Raw genomic sequence first — 21,276 nt, 5'->3', positions numbered from 1 at the left:
TACAATAAACTTCTCCCCCTCCCTGCTCAGATCCTCCTGGTAAACCTGAGGTGACAGACATCACCCGTTCCTCTGTGTCATTGTGCTGGACCGTGCCGTTCAATGATGGCGGCAGTAAGATCATTGGTTACGTGGTGGAGAGGAAAGTTTACAGTACGGATGAGTGGGATGACAACCGCTGGCTCAAGTGCAATTACACCACCATCAGCGAGAACTACTTCACCGTCACCAACCTGGGAGAGGGAGAGACCTATGAGTACCATGTCATCGCCAAGAATGCCGCAGGTGTCCACAGCGCGCCCTCCGAGTCCACCGGACCAGTCACATGCAAGGATGAATTCTGTAAGTTAAAAAGTTACAGAGTTATAAAGTCACTACAATTGGGATTTTGGTTTTCATTTTCAATTTAGATTCAGAGTTTACTTTAAAATTACTTCTTAAAATGTATGATCATTTAGTCTTCTGATGATTTCTTCTATTGATACACATATTTTATGTTTATTCGTTTACTTTTAGTCTTGTTACCTTGTGTATTATTTTATTTTACCTGCTTATTTATTCTGTTTATTTTTTTAATACCATTCAGATTATTGTAGCTATGTTAACATTGTTCTATAAATGGTGATAATAATAATAAAGAACACAGCTAAAATATTCATTATTAATTTATAATAGATAAATAAATCTGAGTGGAGAATTCAGAAAACAAAGATTAGTTTTATTTTTGCTTTTGATTATATTGTAGCATCTTTAGAAAAAACTTGACAGTATATGATATGATAAAAACTAATCGTCTCCTCTTTGCTGCAGCTCCTCCCAAAGCTGAGTTGGACAGCAAGCTGGTGGGTGAGACCGTCACCGTTACTGCCGGTTCTGACCTCATCCTGGACGGTGCTGTGGGTGGTAAACCACAGCCTACAGTGTACTGGTCAAAGGGCGACAAGATTTTGGAGCCCGGAGAGAAATACTCGCTGACCTACACTGCCACCAGAGCCATGGCCGTCATCAAGAGCTGTGACAGATACGACACGGGCAGATACATCCTGACTGTCAGGAACGCCAGCGGAACCAAGACCGCTTCCGTCAATGTTAAAGTTCTGGGTGAGCAGCCAAGAAACTACATTAATTAAACTGTAATAGCATAATTTTATAATTTTATAATTTTGTGTATCACTTAGACTCTTAACTGTCAACAAAACATTTAGATGAGTACCAGTGGATTGATGGACTGGACTGTCTGAACTGTCTGATCTAACTCTCAGTTTCTGTCTTTCAGACACTCCTGGAGCTCCAGCTGATAAGATCGTGATCAGCAGAGTGACAGAGGAGAAGTGTACAGTGTCCTGGAAGATTCCTCTGGAGGATGGTGGAGACATCGTCACCCATTACATTGTGGAGCGTCGCGAGACCAGCCGCCTCAACTGGGTCATCATGGAGACCGAGTGCAAGACACTGTCATGTGTCAGCTCCAGGCTGATCAAGAACAACGAGTACATCTTCAGAGTCAGAGGGGTCAACAAGTTTGGGCCTGGAGTTCCTCTGGAGTCCGATCCCATCATTGCCAGGAACGCCTACAGTAAGCTGCAACATTTCTCTGAGTTTAACTTTTCATCAAAAGGCCATTTTCCTGATGGTGGCGCTATAGCAACTGTCTAAAGTAAAAAATAAATTAAAATCCTTTATAATCAACCATACAGCTTTACAATTCTAACTAGAATGTAGGAATAGCTGAGGAAATGGTTATCATTTTATATCTAAGGCAAAACTCACTTATTCTTTTGTAAATTTAATTGGGTATACAGACAACTTCTAATTTAATCCTTTTTATCTTGATCTTTGGATTTACATTTAAATGTAAAATTAAGATTGCTGAATGTAGTTGCAGAGCAAGACATTTGCATTAAAACAATTAGATACAAATATTTACAGAAATATCCAGCAAAAGTTTCAATGTTTTAAGATTATCTTCTCTATTTTTGATTTTTAGTCAAGAAGTAAATTTTTCTCATTAATGCAACACCACATAATATGCACGTAATAAATTATTTTTCCACTGTAGATTAGGTGTTATGGATTACATTATGTCTTGTGAAAGGGGAAACATGTTGTAGATATGTTTCCATTACTCTGACCTGTGCCGCCCCTCTTTCTCAGCCATCCCATCCCAACCGGGCACTCCGGAGGCTACAGCGGTGGGTAAGGAGCATGTCATCATCGAGTGGCTGAAGCCCGAGAGCGATGGAGGCAGCGAGATCAAAAATTACATAGTGGATAAACGAGAGAAGAGCAGCACCAGGTGGGAACGACCGCTGAAGAAGTTAACAGACAGATTTTAGTTTTCACTTTCTGAAATATTGGTGCGTCTGTCTCTCTCTCACAATATCCTTTCATTTCTTCTCTGGACCAGGTGGACTCGAGTGAATAAGACTTACACCATCTACGACACCCGTCTGAAGATCATAGGCCTGCTGGAGGGAAGCGAGTACCAGTTCAGAGTGACAGCTGTCAACGCTGCTGGAGACAGCCAGCCGAGCGACGCCTCGCCATACATCCTCTGCAGAGACCCCACATGTGAGAGATTTAATTGTCTATTAACATTTTTTCCCCCCCGAACCTTAACCTAAGGTTACAGTTTTTAGAGCTAGAACTTTACTTTAAATTGTTGTGGTGATCCCAAAATTTGCACAAGACATCCAGATTATTTACCATTTGATGGAATGATGTTGGGACAAGCAGATAACTAACATTTGTATTCATCTTCATCTACTCTTAGATACCCCAGCTCCTCCAACAATGCCTCGCATCACCGACACAACCAAGCACAGCATCAGCATGACCTGGACCAGGCCCATGTACGATGGCGGCTCAGATGTCACTGGTTACGTGGTGGAGATCCTAGAGGAGGGCACCGAGCAGTGGTACCGCGCCACCACCAAGGCTCTCAAGATGAACGAGTATGTGGCTGCTGGCCTGGCAGCCAATAAGAAGTACAGATTCAGGGTAGCTGCTATCAACAGCAACGGCACCGGGGAGTTCAGTGAACCTAGCGCTGAGGTTGCACCACTGGAGAGAGTTGGTGAGTCAGTAATCACCTTAATCCATCATAGTTTTTAAAAAAAAATGTATTACCATCATTATCACAATAACCAACAGCAAACGCCATGGATAGCTCTTCTTACACCACACACTGAGGATTGGACCCAGCAGCATCCTGGGAAAAACACATTTATCATGGCAGAAGGTGGAGAAAGCAAAATGTTGTTACCAGAGACAGAAATTTTAGTTTAGTTATCAAGAACAATATCTATTCATCACCAGAAAAACTATAAATCAGCCAGCCAACAAATATTCCTAGGTTCACTATATATATAATTTCTATATTTTATTTTCTACACAATTTCTACATAATTTCATATAATAATTTTCATAAAAACAAAAGAAATATGTAAAGTGAAGTTGTTTTAGTCTATAAAGTAGTTAACTCACTACTGTTTTAAGATTTTTACCTTATTTCTTAAATCATCATATTGACGTAAGATATAATCATAATGTTACATTTATTTTTTGCGTCATGCTTACTGTGAAGATTTTTGGACTCCAGGACAAACATAAATAAACTATGGTCACACATTATTGTCCGATGCTCAATTCAGCTTACTGTCAAGGGAATATATAGTATGTGTCACTTAAAAAATTTCAAGTTTCAGATTTTTTTCTTAGTCATGTGAAATGTATAGATTACAGTTAATTTTGGGATTTAAATTACAATGAGAGTAAATGCTTGTTGAGCCTGTTTTTACCGCCATTGTGTTTTCTAAACAAAGCTCTTGCTTTTTCCCAGTGACAGACCTTTATCAGTGTCATATTCAAGCTTGTTACATGGTAATTGCAGCATTATCAGATTCTATCCTTACTTTGCTCCACCCACTCAGAAATGCCTGACCTGGAACTGGCCGAAGACCTGAAGAAAACGGTGTGTCTGCGTGCTGGAGGAACCCTGCGTCTGATTGTATTTGTCACCGGCCGGCCGACACCAGTAGTGGCCTGGAGGAAGACTGGCGTGGAGCTGCAGAGTCGCGGCTACATTGAGACCACTGATAGCTACACCTCTCTGACGGTGGAAAAGGTCAATCGCTACGACTCCGGAAAATACGTTGTGGAGGCGGAGAACCCGTCTGGCAAGAAGACTGCCATCATCCTGGTTAAAGTCTACGGTATGTCATCCAAAGTTTCCACAGATACCAAATATTACAGGCTGAATTTTGGGGAAATGTGTATAAAAAGGTGCACATAATAAAAAGTTAAATAATGTAATTTTTCTTTGTTCAGATTCACCAATTTTGCAGCTTTAGTTAGGTTCTTCTTAAAGATACTTAAACACACACTAATGTCTTCTCTTCCTCTACTCGTCTCTCTCCTGCAGACACTCCTGGTCCTCCAGGTTCTGTGAAGGTGAAGGACTACACCAAGGAGTCTGTTGTAATAACCTGGGATGTCCCAAGCATTGATGGTGGCGCTCACATCAGCAACTACATTGTAGAGAAGCGTGAAGCCAACATGAAGTCATACAAGACCGTCACCACTGAGTGTAGGAAGACCCTGCTCAGGATCACTGGTCTGGAGGAGGGAGTGCACTACTTCTTCAGAGTCCTGCCAGAGAACATCTATGGTGTTGGTGAGCCCTGTGAGACAACCGAGGCCGTGCTGGTATGCGAGGTGCCGTCTGTGCCTGTGAGCCTCCAGATTGTTGATGTCACAAAGTCCTCTGTCACGCTGCACTGGGAGAAACCAATGCACGATGGCGGCAGCAGGCTGACGGGCTATGTCATTGAGGCCTGCAAGGTGGGATCGGACAGATGGAGTGCCATGGCGACAGTCAAGGCCTCAGTGTCCCAGTACACCATCCAATCCCTGACAGAGAACGACCAGTACCTGTTCAGGATCCGAGCCACCAACAGCAGGGGAGCCAGCGAGCCCATGGACATCGTCACTCCTGTCACAATCCAGGACATCAAGGGTAAGACAACATCAAAACACATCCACAAATCATCACACAATCACTTCTGCCTTCACTAAAACTCAGGAAAGCTTCACTAAAGCTTCATTAAAATATAATGAACATATCACATCCCTCCTGTGTATTCCAGTGATGCCCAAGATAGACATGACCAGCATCCCTCAGAAGATCGTCCATGTGCACCGTGGCAAACCTATCGACCTCAACATCCCCATAAAGGCCAGTCCGCAGCCTGTCTGCTCCTGGTACTTTGGTGGTGTCAAACTGAAGGACAGCCTGGACCGCATCAAGATTGACAGCAATGGCAAATACACCCACCTCGTCATCCGCGAGACCACCATCAATGACACAGGAGACTACACGCTCGAGGTGAAGAATGCCATCGGCATGGCAACTGAGGGCATCAAAGTCATCATCCTTGGTAAGGAGACTTTCTACACACCAATGAAGGTTATACACAGATAAGTTGTGCATGTTTAAGTGCAATTTTACTGATTAGAGACCTGAAAACATAGTAACCATTAATATCTTCAATCTATAAGATTCAGATGATTTACTATATCAAATAAAATGCAAATGATATGCAAAACATTGAAAGATTCTAACTCGCCGCCTTCTTGTGTATGTCCAGACAAACCAGGCATCCCGGTCGGTCCGATGAAGATCGAGGAGGTTGATGGCGTGTCAGTGACAGTCAGCTGGCAACCTCCAGAGAAGGACGGTGGTGCCAACATCAGCGGCTATGTGGTGGAACAGCGCGATGCCCACCGGCCAGGCTGGATCACCATTTCAGAGTCAGTGACCCGACCCTGCTTTAAGTTCACCAGACTCTCCGAGGGAACAGAGTATGTGTTCCGTGTTGCTGCTATGAATCGCTTTGGTGTTGGTGGCTTCCTGCAGTCCGAAGTGGTGGAGAGCAAGAGCGCTAAAAGTGAGTTCTCGTCCTATCTAAAGAGGAGTCTTCCTGTTCTCTATATGTTCTTTCAATTATTTATTATTTAAACACTGTTGACGTTTTGCAAACTTATTATTCTTCCTTTGCTTTTTGGTCTCACTAGTCCAGCTTCTTTTGGTGCTATGCATTTATGATGCATACATACATGTTGCTCACTGAGAAGTATATTTTTTTCTTAAGACATCTTTTGGCAACTGCCTAATAACACCCCGATAACTACCCAGTTGCTTAGTCAGCAACATAACATTTCTCAAGAAATGTGTCCTTTTCTAGATCACTCTTACTTCTTATACTATTGAAAACTACTAGACAATTCATTATCATATTATTTTAGCCACATATCTCTTATCCTATTGCAAGAAAAGTTAATATTTATGTAATTAACATTCTTCCTTTCATCACCCTTTTGCTTCTACGTTTACATCATTCATATTTTCCATCTTCCATCCATTAGTAAATTATGTTGAGTTTAAGAACAAATTATGATTGAAGAATTATTGTAATAAAGTTGAAAAAAATTCTTAGGTATGATTGATGCTCAGTTATTATGTACACAAATACAGGTGGTATGTACAGAAAAGGTGGTTCAAATGTAATGTGTAAACAGTGTTACCTTCTGCCCTCCTGTCATTCAATTCATCTATTAATCTATCTGTTTTTCCTGTGTAGCCATTCCTGGACCTCCAAAAAGGCCAGAGGTGCTTGATGTCACTCACGAGGGCATGACCCTGACCTGGCAACCACCCGAGGACAATGGTGGCTCCACCATTGCCGGCTACATCATCGAACGTAAAGAGGCCCGTTCTGACAGGTGGCTGAGGATCAACAAGAACCCCGTCACCATGACCAGGTACCGCTCCTCTGGCCTGATAGAGGGCCTGGAGTATGAACACCGTGTCACTGCCATCAACTCAAGAGGAGCCGGCAAACCCAGCGAGAGCTCCGCCATCACCGTCGCCATGGATCCCGTCGGTACGTGTTGCCAAACTCAGTGTAACTGCTGTGTTGCTGTAATGACATTTAAATGGCTTCATTCATGGAACCCTCAACACCTATTTTAGATTAATCTTACCAGTGTGGAGTCAGTAGATTTACCAAATGTCTCTCTATGTTGTTGAACAGAGCCTCCAGGTTGTCCAGTTCAGCCCAGAGTCACAGACACCACCAGGACTTCAGTCTCTCTGGCCTGGCTGCCACCTGAAGAGGAGGGTGGTTCTGTCATTACTGGTTACTTGATCGAGATGCAGAAGGTGGACCAGGTGGAATGGACACTGTGCAACACCACGCCCACCAAGATGTGCGAGTACACCCTCACCCACATGCCCCAGGGTGCTGAGTACAAGTTCAGGGTCATCGCCTGCAACGCTGGAGGTTCTGGAGAGCCCGCTGAGATTCCTGGAGTGGTTAAAGTCCAGGAGATGCTTGGTAGGAGAACAAAATTCCATAATTTACAGTTTGGTTTTACAGTCAAATACACATACTTTTACTTACTGATTTAAAATAAATTTTTTTCTCTTGCCTGAATATCTGTAATTTATTTGAAAAAAATGTCATCTGTGTCTCCTTCAGATTATCCTGACTATGAGCTCGATCGTAAATACGAGGAGGGCTACGTGGTGCGGCAGGGCGGAGTCATCCGTCTGTCTGTGCCCATCAAGGGTAAACCCATCCCTACATGTAAGTGGACCAAGGACGGTCGTGACATCTCCCACCGGGCCATGATCGCCACCCATGATGACATCACTGAGCTGGTCATCAAAGAGGCACACAAAGATGACACCGGTACCTATGACCTGGTGCTGGAGAACAAATGTGGCAGGAAGGCCGTATACATCAAGGTGAGTGGCTCCTCTGGCAGATTTTGTTGACACATGACTTCAGTAAAATAAAATGTACTTCAGTGTCGAAAATAAAATAAAAAAATACATTTGGTTGGAATAGTTGGAACTTAACTTTCTGTATATCTCCCCCTCTAGGTGAAGGTGATCGGTCGTCCTGACGCCCCAGAAGGCCCTCTGGAGTTCGACGACATTCAGGTCAGATCAGTCCGGGTAAGCTGGAGGCCACCATCAGATGATGGCGGCTCCGACATCCTGGGATACATCGTGGAAAGGCGGGAGGTACCCAAGGCTGCCTGGTGTACAGTGGATTCCCGGGTAATCGAGACCTCGCTTGTGGTGAAGGGCCTGAAGGAGAATGTGGAGTACCACTTCAGGGTTTCCGCCGAGAACCAATTCGGCATCAGCAGATCTCTCAAGTCTGATGAGTCTGTCACGCCAAAGACACCACTTTGTGAGTACTGATGAATTTGTTGCTGCATTGTGTGCATTTGGCCAAAATAATTTACTAAATAGACACATTGCCATGTTCTGATCAGAAATATGCATTGAACACAATGTACATCTATAATTCTGATGTCAATAAGTGTAAATATTGATTTCACTAACAATGTGCTTCACCTCCAGGCCCACCAGAACCTCCCAGCAACCCACCAGAGATCATGGACGTGGCCAAATCCACGGTGTCTCTGTCCTGGGCCCGACCCCGAGATGATGGAGGCTCCCGTGTCACAGGATACTACGTGGAAAGGAGGGAGGTGTCAACAGAGAAGTGGGTCCGCCACAACAAGACCCACATCACCACCACCATGTACAACGTCACTGGTCTCATCCCCGATGCAGAGTACATGTTCAGAGTGGTGGCTCAGAACGACATTGGGCAGAGCGAGCCTGGTCCTGCTTCAGAGTCTGTGGTCTGCAAAGATCCATTTGGTAAGTAACCATTACAAGACACCTATTTCTGCATGAATAAATTGATAAAACTAAGCAGAATAAGAAGACAAGACATTAATAATTTGAGACAAGATTAAGTTGGACTTGAAGGGCATTTTTGCACTGAGCCCATGTTAATTTAAGTTGATTTGTGGGATTGTGTAGAACAAAAGAGCTGATTTTACTAAGTTTCTCCATGAGTATTAATCTCCCCATGTCTGTTTCTTATAGACAAACCCAGCCAACCAGGAGAGATCGACATCATCTCCATCACCAAAGACTGCATCACCATCCACTGGCTCAGGCCTGAGCATGATGGCGGCAAGGAGATTCTGGGCTACTGGATTGAGTTCAGGCAGGCTGGAGAGAGCGCCTGGAAGAAATGCAACAAGGAGCGTTCCAAGGATCGTCAGTTCACCATGGGCGGCTTAATGGAGGCCACGGAATACGAGTTCAGAATCTTTGCTGAAAATGAGACAGGACTCAGCCGACCTCGCCGCACGCCCATGGGCATCAAGACCAAACTGAGCGGTGAGCTGTTGCAGAGTTCAGATCCCATCAAAAAGAATGGCATTGTCACAGTAGCATTTGTGTGAAATTTGTTTAAAACATATTTACGTTAGTTGAATCAAAATGTTGCAATCAAACTTTGCTGATGTTTCTGCAGTTGGTGAGGCTCCAGCTTTGAAGGAAGAGATCCAAGATGTAACCACAAAGCTTGGTGAGTCCGGCACACTCACCTGTGGCATCATTGGCAGACCTTTGCCTGAGATCAAGTGGTACCGCTACGGCAAGGAACTGATCCAGAGCCGCAAGTACAAGATGAGCTCAGATGGCCGTAACCACTCCCTCAGCATCCTGACAGACGAGCAGGAAGACGAGGGCATGTACACCTGCAGGGCCGTCAATGAGGCCGGAGAGATCGAGACCAGTGGCAAACTGCGCCTGCAGGCAGCACCCCAGTTCCACCCTGGTTTCCCTCTGAAGGAGAAGTACCTCGCTGGGGCTGGCACCAGCCTCCGCCTCCATGTCGTCTACATTGGGCGTCCCATCCCCCAGATCATGTGGTTCTATGGAAAGAAACCTCTGAACTCGTCCGAGAATGTGATTATTGAAAACACTGAAAGCTACACCCACTTGGTAGTGAGGAATGTCCAGAGGAAGACCAACGCTGGCCGCTACAAGGTGCAACTCAGCAATGTGTTCGGAACCATCGACACTGTGCTACGTGTTGAAATCCAAGGTAACACCAGACTACTGAGAACAGCAAATAATACAAAACTCTAGGAAGTTCAAATGTGAAATAACAGCCTTCCAGCAAAGACATCTATATTATCTTTAGAATTCAAATGAAAATAAATAATGGAACCCTTTACAGTGCAGTTTGAAATTTAGATATGATTAGACATGTCATATTTAAAGACATTTAACATTTCTAAATATTCATAGTAAATATTAGTAGTTAAATATTATTTGTTACACCTATGAATTTGTTTACAGTTTCAACCAACAAATAACAATTACTAGATCTATGTATATGTATAAAAAAGGGCTGATTTCTTTATTTTCATTTTTTCCAGATAAACCATGCATCCCTGAGGGTCCTGTGGTTGTTGACGCCCTGTTGAAGAGCTCAGTTATCATCAGCTGGAAGGTTCCCAAGGATGACGGAGGCTCCATGATCACCAACTACATCGTGGAGAAGCGTGAGGCCAAAGAAGGCGAGCAGTGGCACTTGGTGTCCTCGTCCATTTCTGGCACCACCTGCCGTGTCCCCAACCTGATTGAGAGTGCCGGCTACTACTTCAGAGTCTCCGCCCAGAACCAATACGGAGTCAGCGAGCCTCTGGAGATCCCATCAGTGGTCATCATCAAGAGTCCATTCGGTAAGTCCATCCATATTTTGTTACATTACAGAGAAGCATGACTAATTCTACAGATATGTAGAGCACTACAGTAACATTCCCTGTTTATTTCTCAGAAAAACCTGGCATCCCACAGCAGCCCTTCATTATCAGCTCCACCAAGGACTCCTGTGTCGTCTGCTGGAAGCCTCCAAGCAGCGATGGTGGAGCTAAAATCACCAACTACTACCTGGAGAAACGTGAGAAGAAGCAGAACAAGTGGATGTCAGTAACCAATAAGAAGGTTGTAGAGACCAGCTACGAGGTCACAGGCTTGATCGAGGGCTTCGAGTATGAGTTCCGTGTCAAGTGTGAGAACATGGGCGGTGAGAGCGACTGGAGTGAGATCTCTGAGCCTGTTATCCCCAAGTCCGACCAATCTCCTCGTGCTCCTGCGTTCAGGGAGGAGATCAGGGACATGATCGTTAAATACCATGCCAATGCCACATTTGTCACTAAGGTACTTTATTTAAACTAAATTGCATTTGCTTTAAAGAATTCACATGCTGTGTTTACATTTATGAATGTCTAAATATGTCAAAACTACAAGCGATTGTAGTGTAAGTGTTAAAGGGACGCCCAGAGTCAAATGAGAAGATTGACATCACTTTTATTCGATCAAGGGTAGGAGTTTCTGTACTATGTTTTGCCAAACACAGGATTTATCTCTGTACTGGATGCTCAGAGATTTAAAATATATAGATGTTCGCATGTGACTCTGGGGAAGTGCATTTCCTACAATGTAGGGAAAGTATCCCACTACTTTTAAAGTCAACACAAGTCTATGTTTTGAGTTTTTTTCAACTTAGTTATTTTTCCTATGACAAGGTGGTGGGATATCCAAAGCCTGTGGTGAAATGGTACCGCAGTGGAAAGGAAATCCAGGCAGATGGAACCAAGATCAAAGCCCAGGAGTTCAAGGGAGGCTACTACCAGCTGGTCATCACTGCTGCTGATGAGAATGATGCCACAGTTTACCAAGTCAGAGCAACCAACTCCTCAGGATCCATCTCTACAACAGTCAACCTGGAGGTGGAAGGTAATGATATAATTTTGGTATAGCAAAATAATTATTGCTGAAGTTTCCTAGAATTCATTAAGTGATATCCTTTGCAGATGTACTGATGAACTGAACTGAATAAATATCAAACTAATGTAATATCGTAGAAAAGGTTTCAGTCGTAGTCATCTGGACACTGTTTTCAGAATCAAGACGTTTCGGCTCCCATCCGGAAGTCATTCTCAATTGTGAAAAATGTACCGGGAACTCAGATATTTAAGCTACTCTGTGATTACTTAAGCCCTGCCCTCAGGAAGGAGTCTACCTGAGTATCTGTTGATTATTCTGCCTAGTTGCACCTGAAACTGACCTAATTGTTTCCATGATGGCCCAGTAATCAGTAATCAGGCCTATTGTTTTCTGGCTGCACCTCCCACTGCAGTGAGGAAAACTGCAAAAAACGGTACATAGGTGAGACTAAACAGCCACAGGTGAGACTAAACAGCCACTTCACAAAAGATTTTATCTGCACAGACAGAAGACATTTGAAGACAGAGAGGTGAAGATTCTAAATAGAGAGAAGAGTTGTTTTGAACGGGGTGTCAGAGAAGCCATTTTTGTGAAGAAAGAAAACCCCTCTTTGAACAGAAATGGTGGTCTGAGATTCAATCTGCCCAACATATACCACAGTGTATTAGCACCTTGGTCACGCCAATCATATGCTAATCAGGTATTTAACAGTGATGAGGGAGGTGCAGCCAGAAAACAATAGGCCTGATTACTGATTACTGGGCCATCATGGAAACAATTAGGTCAGTTTCAGGTGCAACTAGGCAGAATAATCAACAGATACTCAGGTAGACCCCTTCCTGAGGGCGGGGCTTAAGTAATCACAGAGTAGCTTAAATTTCTGAGTTCCTGGTCCATTTTTCACAATTGAGAATGACTTCTGGATGGGAGCTCAAACGTCTTGATTCTGAAAACAGATGACTACGACTGAAACCTTTTCTACAATAGAACACCCCTGGACGAATGAGGGACTACACTGTCAAACTAATGGAATGTTTTTTTATAATTTTAATTCCAGTTCCTGCTAAGATCCACCTGCCCAAGGAGCTCCAGGGAATGGGAGCAGTCCATGCTGCCCGTGGTGATCACATCACCATCAAGATCCCCATCTCTGGCAAGCCTGAGCCAGCAATCACTTGGCAGAAGGGTCAGGAGATCCTCTCCAACTCTCCTTATCACCAAGTCATCACCACAAGGTCTTTCACCTCCCTAGTCTTCCAGAAGGGAGTGCAGAGAAGGGACAGTGGCTACTACATTATTACCGCAAAGAACCGGTTCGGAATGGACAAGCAAACCATTGAGGTGAATGTGGCTGATATACCTGAAGCTCCAAAGGGACTCGTGGTCAGCGACATTTCTCGGGACTCCATCACTTTGACTTGGGAGACCCCTGCCAATGATGGTGGAAGCAACATCATAAGCTACATTGTGGAGAAGTGTCCCACCACTGCTGACAGGTGGATCCGCGCTGGACAGACCGCTGACTGCAGCATCACCATCATCAACATATTCGGAAAAACCAAGTACCAGTTCCGCGTCATCGCTGAAAACCAGTTTGGCCTGAGCCTTCCTTCTGAGCCAACTGAGCCCATTACCACAAAGGAAGACAAATCTGTGATTAGGAACTATGACGAGGAAGTGGACGAAACCAGAGAGATCACCAAGGAGGAGGCTCTATTCTACAAGGTGAAGGAGCTGTCCTCCAAGTACATCATCTCTGAGGAACTTGCTCGCTGCCAGTTTGGAGTGGTCCACCGCTGCATGGAAATAGCCACAAAGAAGACCTTTATGGCAAAGTTTATCAAGGTCAAAGGAACTGACCGTGAGTTGATTCTCAGGGAAATTGAAGCCCTCAACGTAGCAAGGCACACGAATATCATCTACCTACATGAATACTTTGAAAGCATGGACGAGATCATCCTGATCTTTGAATTCATTTCTGGAGTTGACATCTTCGAGCGCCTTGGCACCAGCAACTTTGAGCTTACAGAGCAGGAGATTGTTCGCTACCTGAGACAAGTCTGCTCTGCCCTCAAATTCTTGCATAGCCACAACTTCGGCCACTTTGATATTCGCCCAGACAATATTGTCTTCACCACAAGGAGAAGCACCAACATAAAGATTATTGAGATGGGCCAGGCTAGGCTGCTGGTGCCAGGAGAAAACATCAGAATGCTGTTCTCAGCTCCGGAGTACTGCGCCCCTGAGGTCCACCGTCACGACCTGGTCACAACAGCTACTGATATGTGGTCTGTTGGTGTTATGGCCTATGTTCTCCTCAGTGGCCTTAATCCATTTGCAGCAGAGTCCACTACAAAGATGATTGAGAACATCTCCAACTGTGAGTACATCTTTGACAGTGAAGCATTTAAAGACATCAGCCTGGAGGCTATGGACTTTGTGGACAGACTTCTAGTCAAGGACAGGAAGCTCCGTATGACAGCCCATGAGGCTCTGGAGCACCCATGGCTCAAGATGAAGATTGAGCACATCAGCAACAAGATCATCAAGACATTGAGACACAGAAGGTACTACCAGACTCTGGTAAAGAGGATAGATACTATTGTATCAGCAGCTCGAATGGCCTATGGTGGCGCCTTCAAGAACCAAAGAGGATTGGCTGTGGGTAAAGTGAAGATTGGAACTGAGTACCATGGCCTCCGCACTGGTCCAGTCATGCATGGCTCAGCTGAGGAAGGTGGCCATGTAAGATTCACTTGTAGCATCGCCAACTATGACAAGAGTACACAGGTGTCATGGTACTTTGGTAACCGCCAGCTACACCCAAGTCCCAAGTATGAAATTACTTACAGCAATGGTTTTGCCAGCATCTATGTAAAGGACATTGAAGAGAGTGATGATGGTGTGTACAGATGCAAGGTGGTGAGTGATGACGGAGAGGACAGTGCTTATGGAGAGCTCTTTGTTGAGACAGTGAGGAGCATCAGAGAGCATTATATCAGCCGCTCCATCAAGAAACTGAGGAGGAGAGTCGACAAGACTAAACTCCTGCAGAGACCACCAGAGTTCACTTTGCCTCTCTACAATCGCACTGCCTACATTGGCGAAGATGTGCGCTTTGGTGTCACTATTACCGTGCACCCGGAGCCTCATGTAACATGGCTTAAGAATGGAGAGAGAATCAAGCCAGGTGACGATGACGGCAAGTACACGTTCACCAGTGATAAGGGTCTGTACCAGCTGATGATCCACAACCTGGACATGAATGATGATGCCGAATACACTGTCATGGCCCACAACAAGTTTGGAGAAGACAGTTGCGAGGCCCGTCTCACTGTGACACCTCACCCTGTGATGGAGGAAACAATGAGGCCCATGTTTAAACGTCTGCTAGCTAATGTTGAGTGTGTCGAGGGACATAGCGTCCGCTTCGAGCTCAGAGTCTCAGGAATCCCAACTCCTACTTTGAAATGGGAGAAGGACGGTCATCCACTACAGTTTGGTCCCAAGGTCGTTGTCATACAGGAGGACATTGACTACCATGTTCTGCACATCAGAGAGACTCTGGTCGAGGACTCCGGTCTGTACAAGGTTACTGCAACCAACTCTGCTGGCTCTGCAAGCTGCCAGGCTATACTGAAGGTGGACCGCCTTACCTACACCAGGAGAGAGTACAAGAGCGAGGAGGAAAAATACAGACACGTACAGAAACAAATTGAAAAGACTAACAAGATGGCTCAGCAAATTGTTGCCACTGAGGAGCTCGTACCTCTCAACCCCACAGCTCAGGAGGCTCTCAAATTTGCTGCAGAGATATACAAGCCTGCAGTGAGCACCAAGAACATTGAGGGCGAGTTCGACATCTCTGTGGAAAAGTCAGAGACCAAGAAGCTGGAGGAGGAGAGGCGGATCTTCATGCCATATGAGATCCCTGAACCTATGGTTCATGATCCCAGAGTTCTGGATGATGACAAAGCTATCAAACTGTTTGTGCCTCTCTCTGACATGAAGTGGTACAGAAAGCTGAGAGACCAGTATGAGATTCCAGAGAGGATGGAGAGGATTGTGCAGAAGAGGCAGAGACGTATTCGCCTGTCCAGGTGGGAGCAGTTCTATGTCATGCCCCTCCCTAGAATCACTGACCAGTACAGGCCAAGATGGCGTATTCCAAAACTCACTCTGGATGATTTGGAAACTGTCAGGCCGGCCCGCCGTTCACCCTCTCCTGAATCAGAGGCCTCCTTCAGATCCAGGAGGAGATCTCTGGGAGACCTTAGTGATGAGGAGCTGCTGATGCCTGTGGATGACTACCTTTCCATGAGGAGAACAGAGGAGGAGAAAATTATGCTGGAGGATGAACTGGAGCTTGGCTTTTCTGCCTCTCCTACCGGCAGCCCTGTCCGCATTGAGCGGCGTGCCATGGAACATGAAGAGAGGAGGCAGGAGGTCAGGCATGAGGCTGTCGAGGTTGCTGAGACAAAGAAAAAACGCACTATTTCTCAGTTTATGAGGAGGAGAAGGTCGCTGTCTCCCACATACATCGAGCTGATGCGTCCAGTGTCAGAGCTGATCAGACGACCACGTGCCAGGTCTCCTGTGGAAGTAGAGGGAGAGATCGTTGGAAGGAGGTCCCCCACCCCTGAGAGGACACGTCCCCGCTCTCCCAGCCCCATCAGATCTGTTGAGAGGTCTTCCCGCTCCTCCTCCAGGTTTGAGCGGTCTGCCCGCTTTGACATCATGTCCCGCTACGAGGCAAGAAAGGCTGCTCTGAAGTCTGAGAGGAAATATCAGGTGGTTAGCCAGACACCTTTCACCCTGGACCATGCTCCCCGTGTGACTGTCAGGATGCGCTCTCATCGCATACCAATTGGCCAAGACACCAAATTCACCCTGAACATCCAAGCCAAGCCAGAGGCCGAGGTCAAGTGGTTCCACAATGGAACTGCAATCTCTGAAAGCAGCGAGAAATACATCTTCACCAACATGAGTGGTGTTTTGTCCATCACTATTCTGGACTGCCAGGATGAGGACAGTGGAACATACCGCTGTGTATTCTCCAACTCCAAGGGAGAAGCTTCCGACTATGCCACCCTTGATGTGTCAGGTGGCGGCTACACCACCTTCTCCTCTCGCCGTAGGGATGAGGAAGCTCCCAAAGCATTTGTCCCTGAAGTCACTCGAATTGACCACTACCACACCACCCATTTCAAAGCTGGCTATGCTTCGCAGACCCACTTTGCGGTGGAAGAGAGCAAATCTAAGCTAACAGAGACACATGAAGTTGTCACACGTGGAAGATATGCTGCCTCCTCCGAGAGATACTCCTCTGCTGAGAGGTATGACTCATCTATCAAGTACGCCTCTACTGAATATCTGTCATCTGGTTCCTCCTACTCATCTGACAAGTTTTCTTTAACTGGGAAACACACAACATCTGAAGCTAAACTGAAGTTAACTTCTGCTGCTGTTGCTGAGGAAGTTGCTGTCCACAAGGTGAAGCCTTCTCTTCCTGCCAGAATCCTCACCAAGCCCCAGTCTGTGACAGTTGCAGAGGGAGAGACAGCCAGATTCTCCTGTGATATCGATGGGGAGCCTGCACCCACTGTAACATGGATGCACGAGAGCAGAACCATCATCTCATCTCACCACGTCCAGGTCACCACCACTCAGTACAAGTCCAGCCTGGAGATCTCCTCTGTAACAGCCTCCAATGAGGGCAGTTACACGGTGGTGGTAGAGAACTCAGCAGGCAGACAGGAGGCTCACTTCACCTTGACCATCCACAGACCAGTTCCCAAAGAGGAGGTTAAGGCTGTCAAATCCCCTGAGCCATCTGTGAAGTCACCCACTCCCAGTGTAAAGTCACCCGAGCCTTCAGTCACATCACCCGCACCCTCCATAACCTCCCCTGTCCCCAGTGTAATATCACCAGAACCCAGTGTCAAATCCCCTGAACCAAGTGTAACGTCTCCTGCTCAGAGTGTGAAGTCACCAACGACAAGTGTGAAGTCACCAACTCCGAGTGTGAAATCACCAACGCCGAGTGTGAAGTCACCAACACCGAGTGTGAAGTCACCTACACCGAGTGTGAAGTCACCAACGCCAAGTGTGAAGTCTCCTGAACCAGAGGGAATTAGATCTCCCAGGAGTGTCAAGTCTCCTGAGCCATCTGCACCCTCTCCAGCACCCAGCTTAAAATCACCAGCTCCAAGTGTCAAATCTCCTGAACCTGAGGGAGTTAAGTCACCACAGGGTATAAAATCTCCTGAACCCAGACTCAAGTCACCACCACCAATCAAATCTCCAGAACCTGCAGGAATCAAAACACCAAAAGGTGTGAAGTCCCCAGAACCTGCTGGAATTAAAACACCAAAAGGCATAAAGTCCCCAGAACCTTCAGGCATCAAATCACCAAGGGCCTTGAAGTCCCCTGAGCCCGAGGGAATCAAATCACCTCCTAGGATGAAGTCTCCTCCTCCCATCATGTCCCCCAAGAGGGTTGTGTCTCCACCCACTGTCAAATCCCCAACCCCGAAACCTCCCAAGGTCCTGAGTCAGCTAACAGCAGAGGCCTGTGAGGGCTCGGTGAGGATGTCCTGTGTCTGCGAGAGCAGCGTCAGGGGAGTGGTGTGGTACGTCAACGGGAGGAGGCTTTCGCAGAGCAGCCGCTTTGAGATGCACTACTCTGAGGGCTCCTGCAGCCTTCTAATCCATGATTTGGCAGACAGTGATCAGGGAGAGTACACCTGTGAGATGACATCAGAGGGAGGAGTATCCAAATCCTCCTTCTCCTTCACTGGACAGGTGTTCCAGTCCATACGCATGAAGATCACGGCCTACAGTGAGCAGCAACTGGCACTTAAAGGTGATCATCTGCCTCAAGTATCCAAGCAGATTTAGATTTATCATGCTAATTAACACAAATTCTGACATAGCTTTGAAGTAATTCTAAAGATTTACACATTTACCTTTTCTATCTTTACCCTCATCAGGATCAATGATGATGAGTCACAAGGAGTCATCATCAGCCATGAGTTCATCCATGATGAAGAAAGAAATGCATGCAATGGAGGAGTCGTCCTCCTTCTCTTCCTCTGCCCAGCAGGCAATGATGTCATCCATGATGGAGTCCAGCTCCTTCAGCAGCATGGCAGCTGAGATGAAGTTTGAGGCCATGTCCATGTCCAGCATGTCCTCCATGACATCTGAGACGTACGCCATGAGCTCCAGCAGTCTCACGGAGATGGCCTCCCACATGGAGGGATCCTCATTCAGAGCAATCGGTAAGACACTATCAATAATGAAATCTGTTAAACAATGGATGTTTGAAATTTGTGTTATTTTAAAAATGTAGCTCTGCTTTAGTTTCATCACGTCCACACTAATATTCATAGGAAACAGAATGGCAGTTTTTTTGAAATAAGTAACAAATCATAAACTTCGAGGAATGCAAAATGAACCAAAGTTAATTTAGCAAAAAGTTTTTTCTTTGTACCTGATTTTGAAAATCTAAATTTTCTTCTTCATTCCCAACCGTGAAATGTTGTGGGCACTAACATTTTATTTAAAAAAAAAACAAAAACTCTGTGCACTGATGTACATATACTGTGGTTTCTAGGTTCTGCTCCCAGGATCGAGGCTCTGCCGGAAGACATCAGCATTGAGCCGGGCAAAGTCCTTACAGTCACCTGTGCCTTCTCCGGCGACGCCAAACACATAGAGTGGTCACGCGGTGGCAAAACCATCGAGGTGACTGCCGGCGGACGCTTCCACATTGAGACCACGGAGGACCTGACCACCCTCATCATCACTGGGGTAAAGGCGCAAGACGCTGGAACCTACACCCTCAAACTGTCCAATGAGCTCGGATCCGACACAGCGACTGTTCATATTAGCATTCGATCAGTGTAATAAAAACCAACTAATAATTCAAATCCTTACCCTTTTCCCTACTTCCATGCCTTTTTATTTATTAATTGAGCGAAATAATCTACTTGATAAAGATCTGGATTTCTGTTCTTGTAAATATGAACTATTTTTGTACCAATCTTGACATTAATTTATGCCAAACTAGACTAAAGTCTAAAGTTGTTATAAAATGTGCCATATTGGATAATTATGACTTAGGATTTTTGATCCATTTTTCTGTGACATGTACATAATGTATATAGCCGAATTTAACGGTTATGGGAAATGTATGCATTGTTATTTATGACAATAATATTAACTGAAACAAAATGAAACTAAATGTGGTTTAACAGGAGAAAGTTTCACCAGGAACGAATACCTTGTTAAACTGAGAAACTAAACTCTGTGCCTCAACGATAAGTTGAAGTCTTAAGATTGCCTCAACAGGTAGAGAGGCTCCCTGTTGACGTTAACTCAATCAGAGACAAAGCTATGAACGCACTGCTGGAGAGTGAGAGCGGTGCTAACGAGCGTGAGATCCTGAGTGTTGTTTGCATTTACCCTCATGTAAGCAGGACGACTGGACCTCGCGCTCTGACGGATTATGTCATACCGCCATTTCGATGACATGCTCACAGTGCGAGCGGCCTGCACTCCCTGAGCACAAGTGTTTATTTTTTGTTTTGTGCTCTGCTTCTGGCAAACGAACACTCGCTCGGCTCTTCAGTCATACCATCAACCTGGCCAATCACATGAAATAAGAGTCCATCCTGTGCTTGTTTGCAGAGGCAGAGCTGTCTCTTGGAGGTCTGCAGTGTGTTTGTGTGTTAGGTTTTAGAAGTTCACCTGTCAGTCAAGCTGGGCGCCGCCAAGCAGATGTACTGCAGCCGAAACCAACCGCTGCTGCGTTCAATGTTGACGGAAAGAAGCATAGTCTCAAGTGTCGCTCAGCACTTTGGTTTGATTGAAGATAGAGTTGTAGGATTGACTATTTTCGCAGCCTCCTTGAGTTTTTCTCCAATTATTGATTTAATAAAGCATGACTATCAGCACTACAGGATGTCTCTGCTGTGGTTATTTGTGTATTACTTTTTCATGCTTCTGTTTTAATAGGAAAAAAAAGTTGACTGTAACACGTTTAGACTTCCATTTTGTTACTGATAAACTTGATATTCGGGGGTCACATGTCCATATTTTAGCACTATATCCCATTGAGCTGTAATTTTAGCCATGTTTTGTGTCATTTGGCTTTTAAAAAACGTGTCTCCACACTGGCTATCACATATATATTCTGTATATCTTCACTGAAGCTACATTGACAACATATTTTTATGGCTGCACCATCCAATCAAATTTAAACATTCTGATGACTTGTGCGTCATTTTAGACCCATTTCCCCGAAATTCAGCCTGAGTAATTTTCTAACATCTTTGAAAACGTATGGATCTCCACAAGTATTAAAAGTTCTGTGGATTCGAACTACAGTATATTTTATTAAAATAACAGGAATTTATAAAGATGGAGACACTGGAGAGTTAGTAGGGTTGAAGAGCAGACAGAATGCACCTGTAAATGCAGATCAACAAATGTAACAGACAAGGAGAAAAAGCAGAAATATCTGCTGAAAGCGACAGAAGGAGAGAGGAGAGAGACGAGAAAGCACAGAACTACGGGAGAGAGAAGATGTCGAG

At 45.2% G+C, this 21,276-nt stretch overlaps 1 protein-coding gene across 3 annotated transcripts in view; it reads left to right on the top strand.

Annotated features, from left to right (window-relative positions):
• ttn.2 (titin, tandem duplicate 2) overlaps window positions 1-20,640 on the top strand; it is a 246,500-nt gene extending 225,860 nt beyond the window's left edge. For all 3 annotated transcript variants that reach the window (XM_044216152.1, XM_044216154.1, XM_044216153.1), the window contains 23 exons: window positions 31-342; window positions 811-1,101; window positions 1,277-1,576; window positions 2,155-2,296; window positions 2,408-2,571; window positions 2,774-3,076; window positions 3,933-4,214; window positions 4,424-5,017; window positions 5,148-5,438; window positions 5,649-5,948; window positions 6,642-6,944; window positions 7,095-7,397; window positions 7,542-7,810; window positions 7,949-8,264; window positions 8,438-8,743; window positions 8,975-9,274; window positions 9,411-9,986; window positions 10,324-10,629; window positions 10,725-11,107; window positions 11,476-11,686; window positions 12,735-18,542; window positions 18,670-18,960; window positions 19,296-20,640. In XM_044216152.1, the coding sequence (XP_044072087.1) occupies window positions 31-342; window positions 811-1,101; window positions 1,277-1,576; window positions 2,155-2,296; window positions 2,408-2,571; window positions 2,774-3,076; window positions 3,933-4,214; window positions 4,424-5,017; window positions 5,148-5,438; window positions 5,649-5,948; window positions 6,642-6,944; window positions 7,095-7,397; window positions 7,542-7,810; window positions 7,949-8,264; window positions 8,438-8,743; window positions 8,975-9,274; window positions 9,411-9,986; window positions 10,324-10,629; window positions 10,725-11,107; window positions 11,476-11,686; window positions 12,735-18,542; window positions 18,670-18,960; window positions 19,296-19,588 (12,644 nt within the window). In that variant the 3' untranslated portion in view covers window positions 19,589-20,640. The remainder of the gene's footprint in view (window positions 1-30; window positions 343-810; window positions 1,102-1,276; window positions 1,577-2,154; window positions 2,297-2,407; window positions 2,572-2,773; window positions 3,077-3,932; window positions 4,215-4,423; window positions 5,018-5,147; window positions 5,439-5,648; window positions 5,949-6,641; window positions 6,945-7,094; window positions 7,398-7,541; window positions 7,811-7,948; window positions 8,265-8,437; window positions 8,744-8,974; window positions 9,275-9,410; window positions 9,987-10,323; window positions 10,630-10,724; window positions 11,108-11,475; window positions 11,687-12,734; window positions 18,543-18,669; window positions 18,961-19,295) is intronic.
• Window positions 20,641-21,276: the final 636 nt, after the last annotated feature.

This window comes from Siniperca chuatsi, linkage group LG12 (assembly GCF_020085105.1).
Source record: "Siniperca chuatsi isolate FFG_IHB_CAS linkage group LG12, ASM2008510v1, whole genome shotgun sequence".
Taxonomy (NCBI): Eukaryota; Metazoa; Chordata; class Actinopteri; order Centrarchiformes; family Sinipercidae; genus Siniperca; species Siniperca chuatsi.
This window is presented reverse-complemented; position numbering and strand designations above follow the sequence as displayed.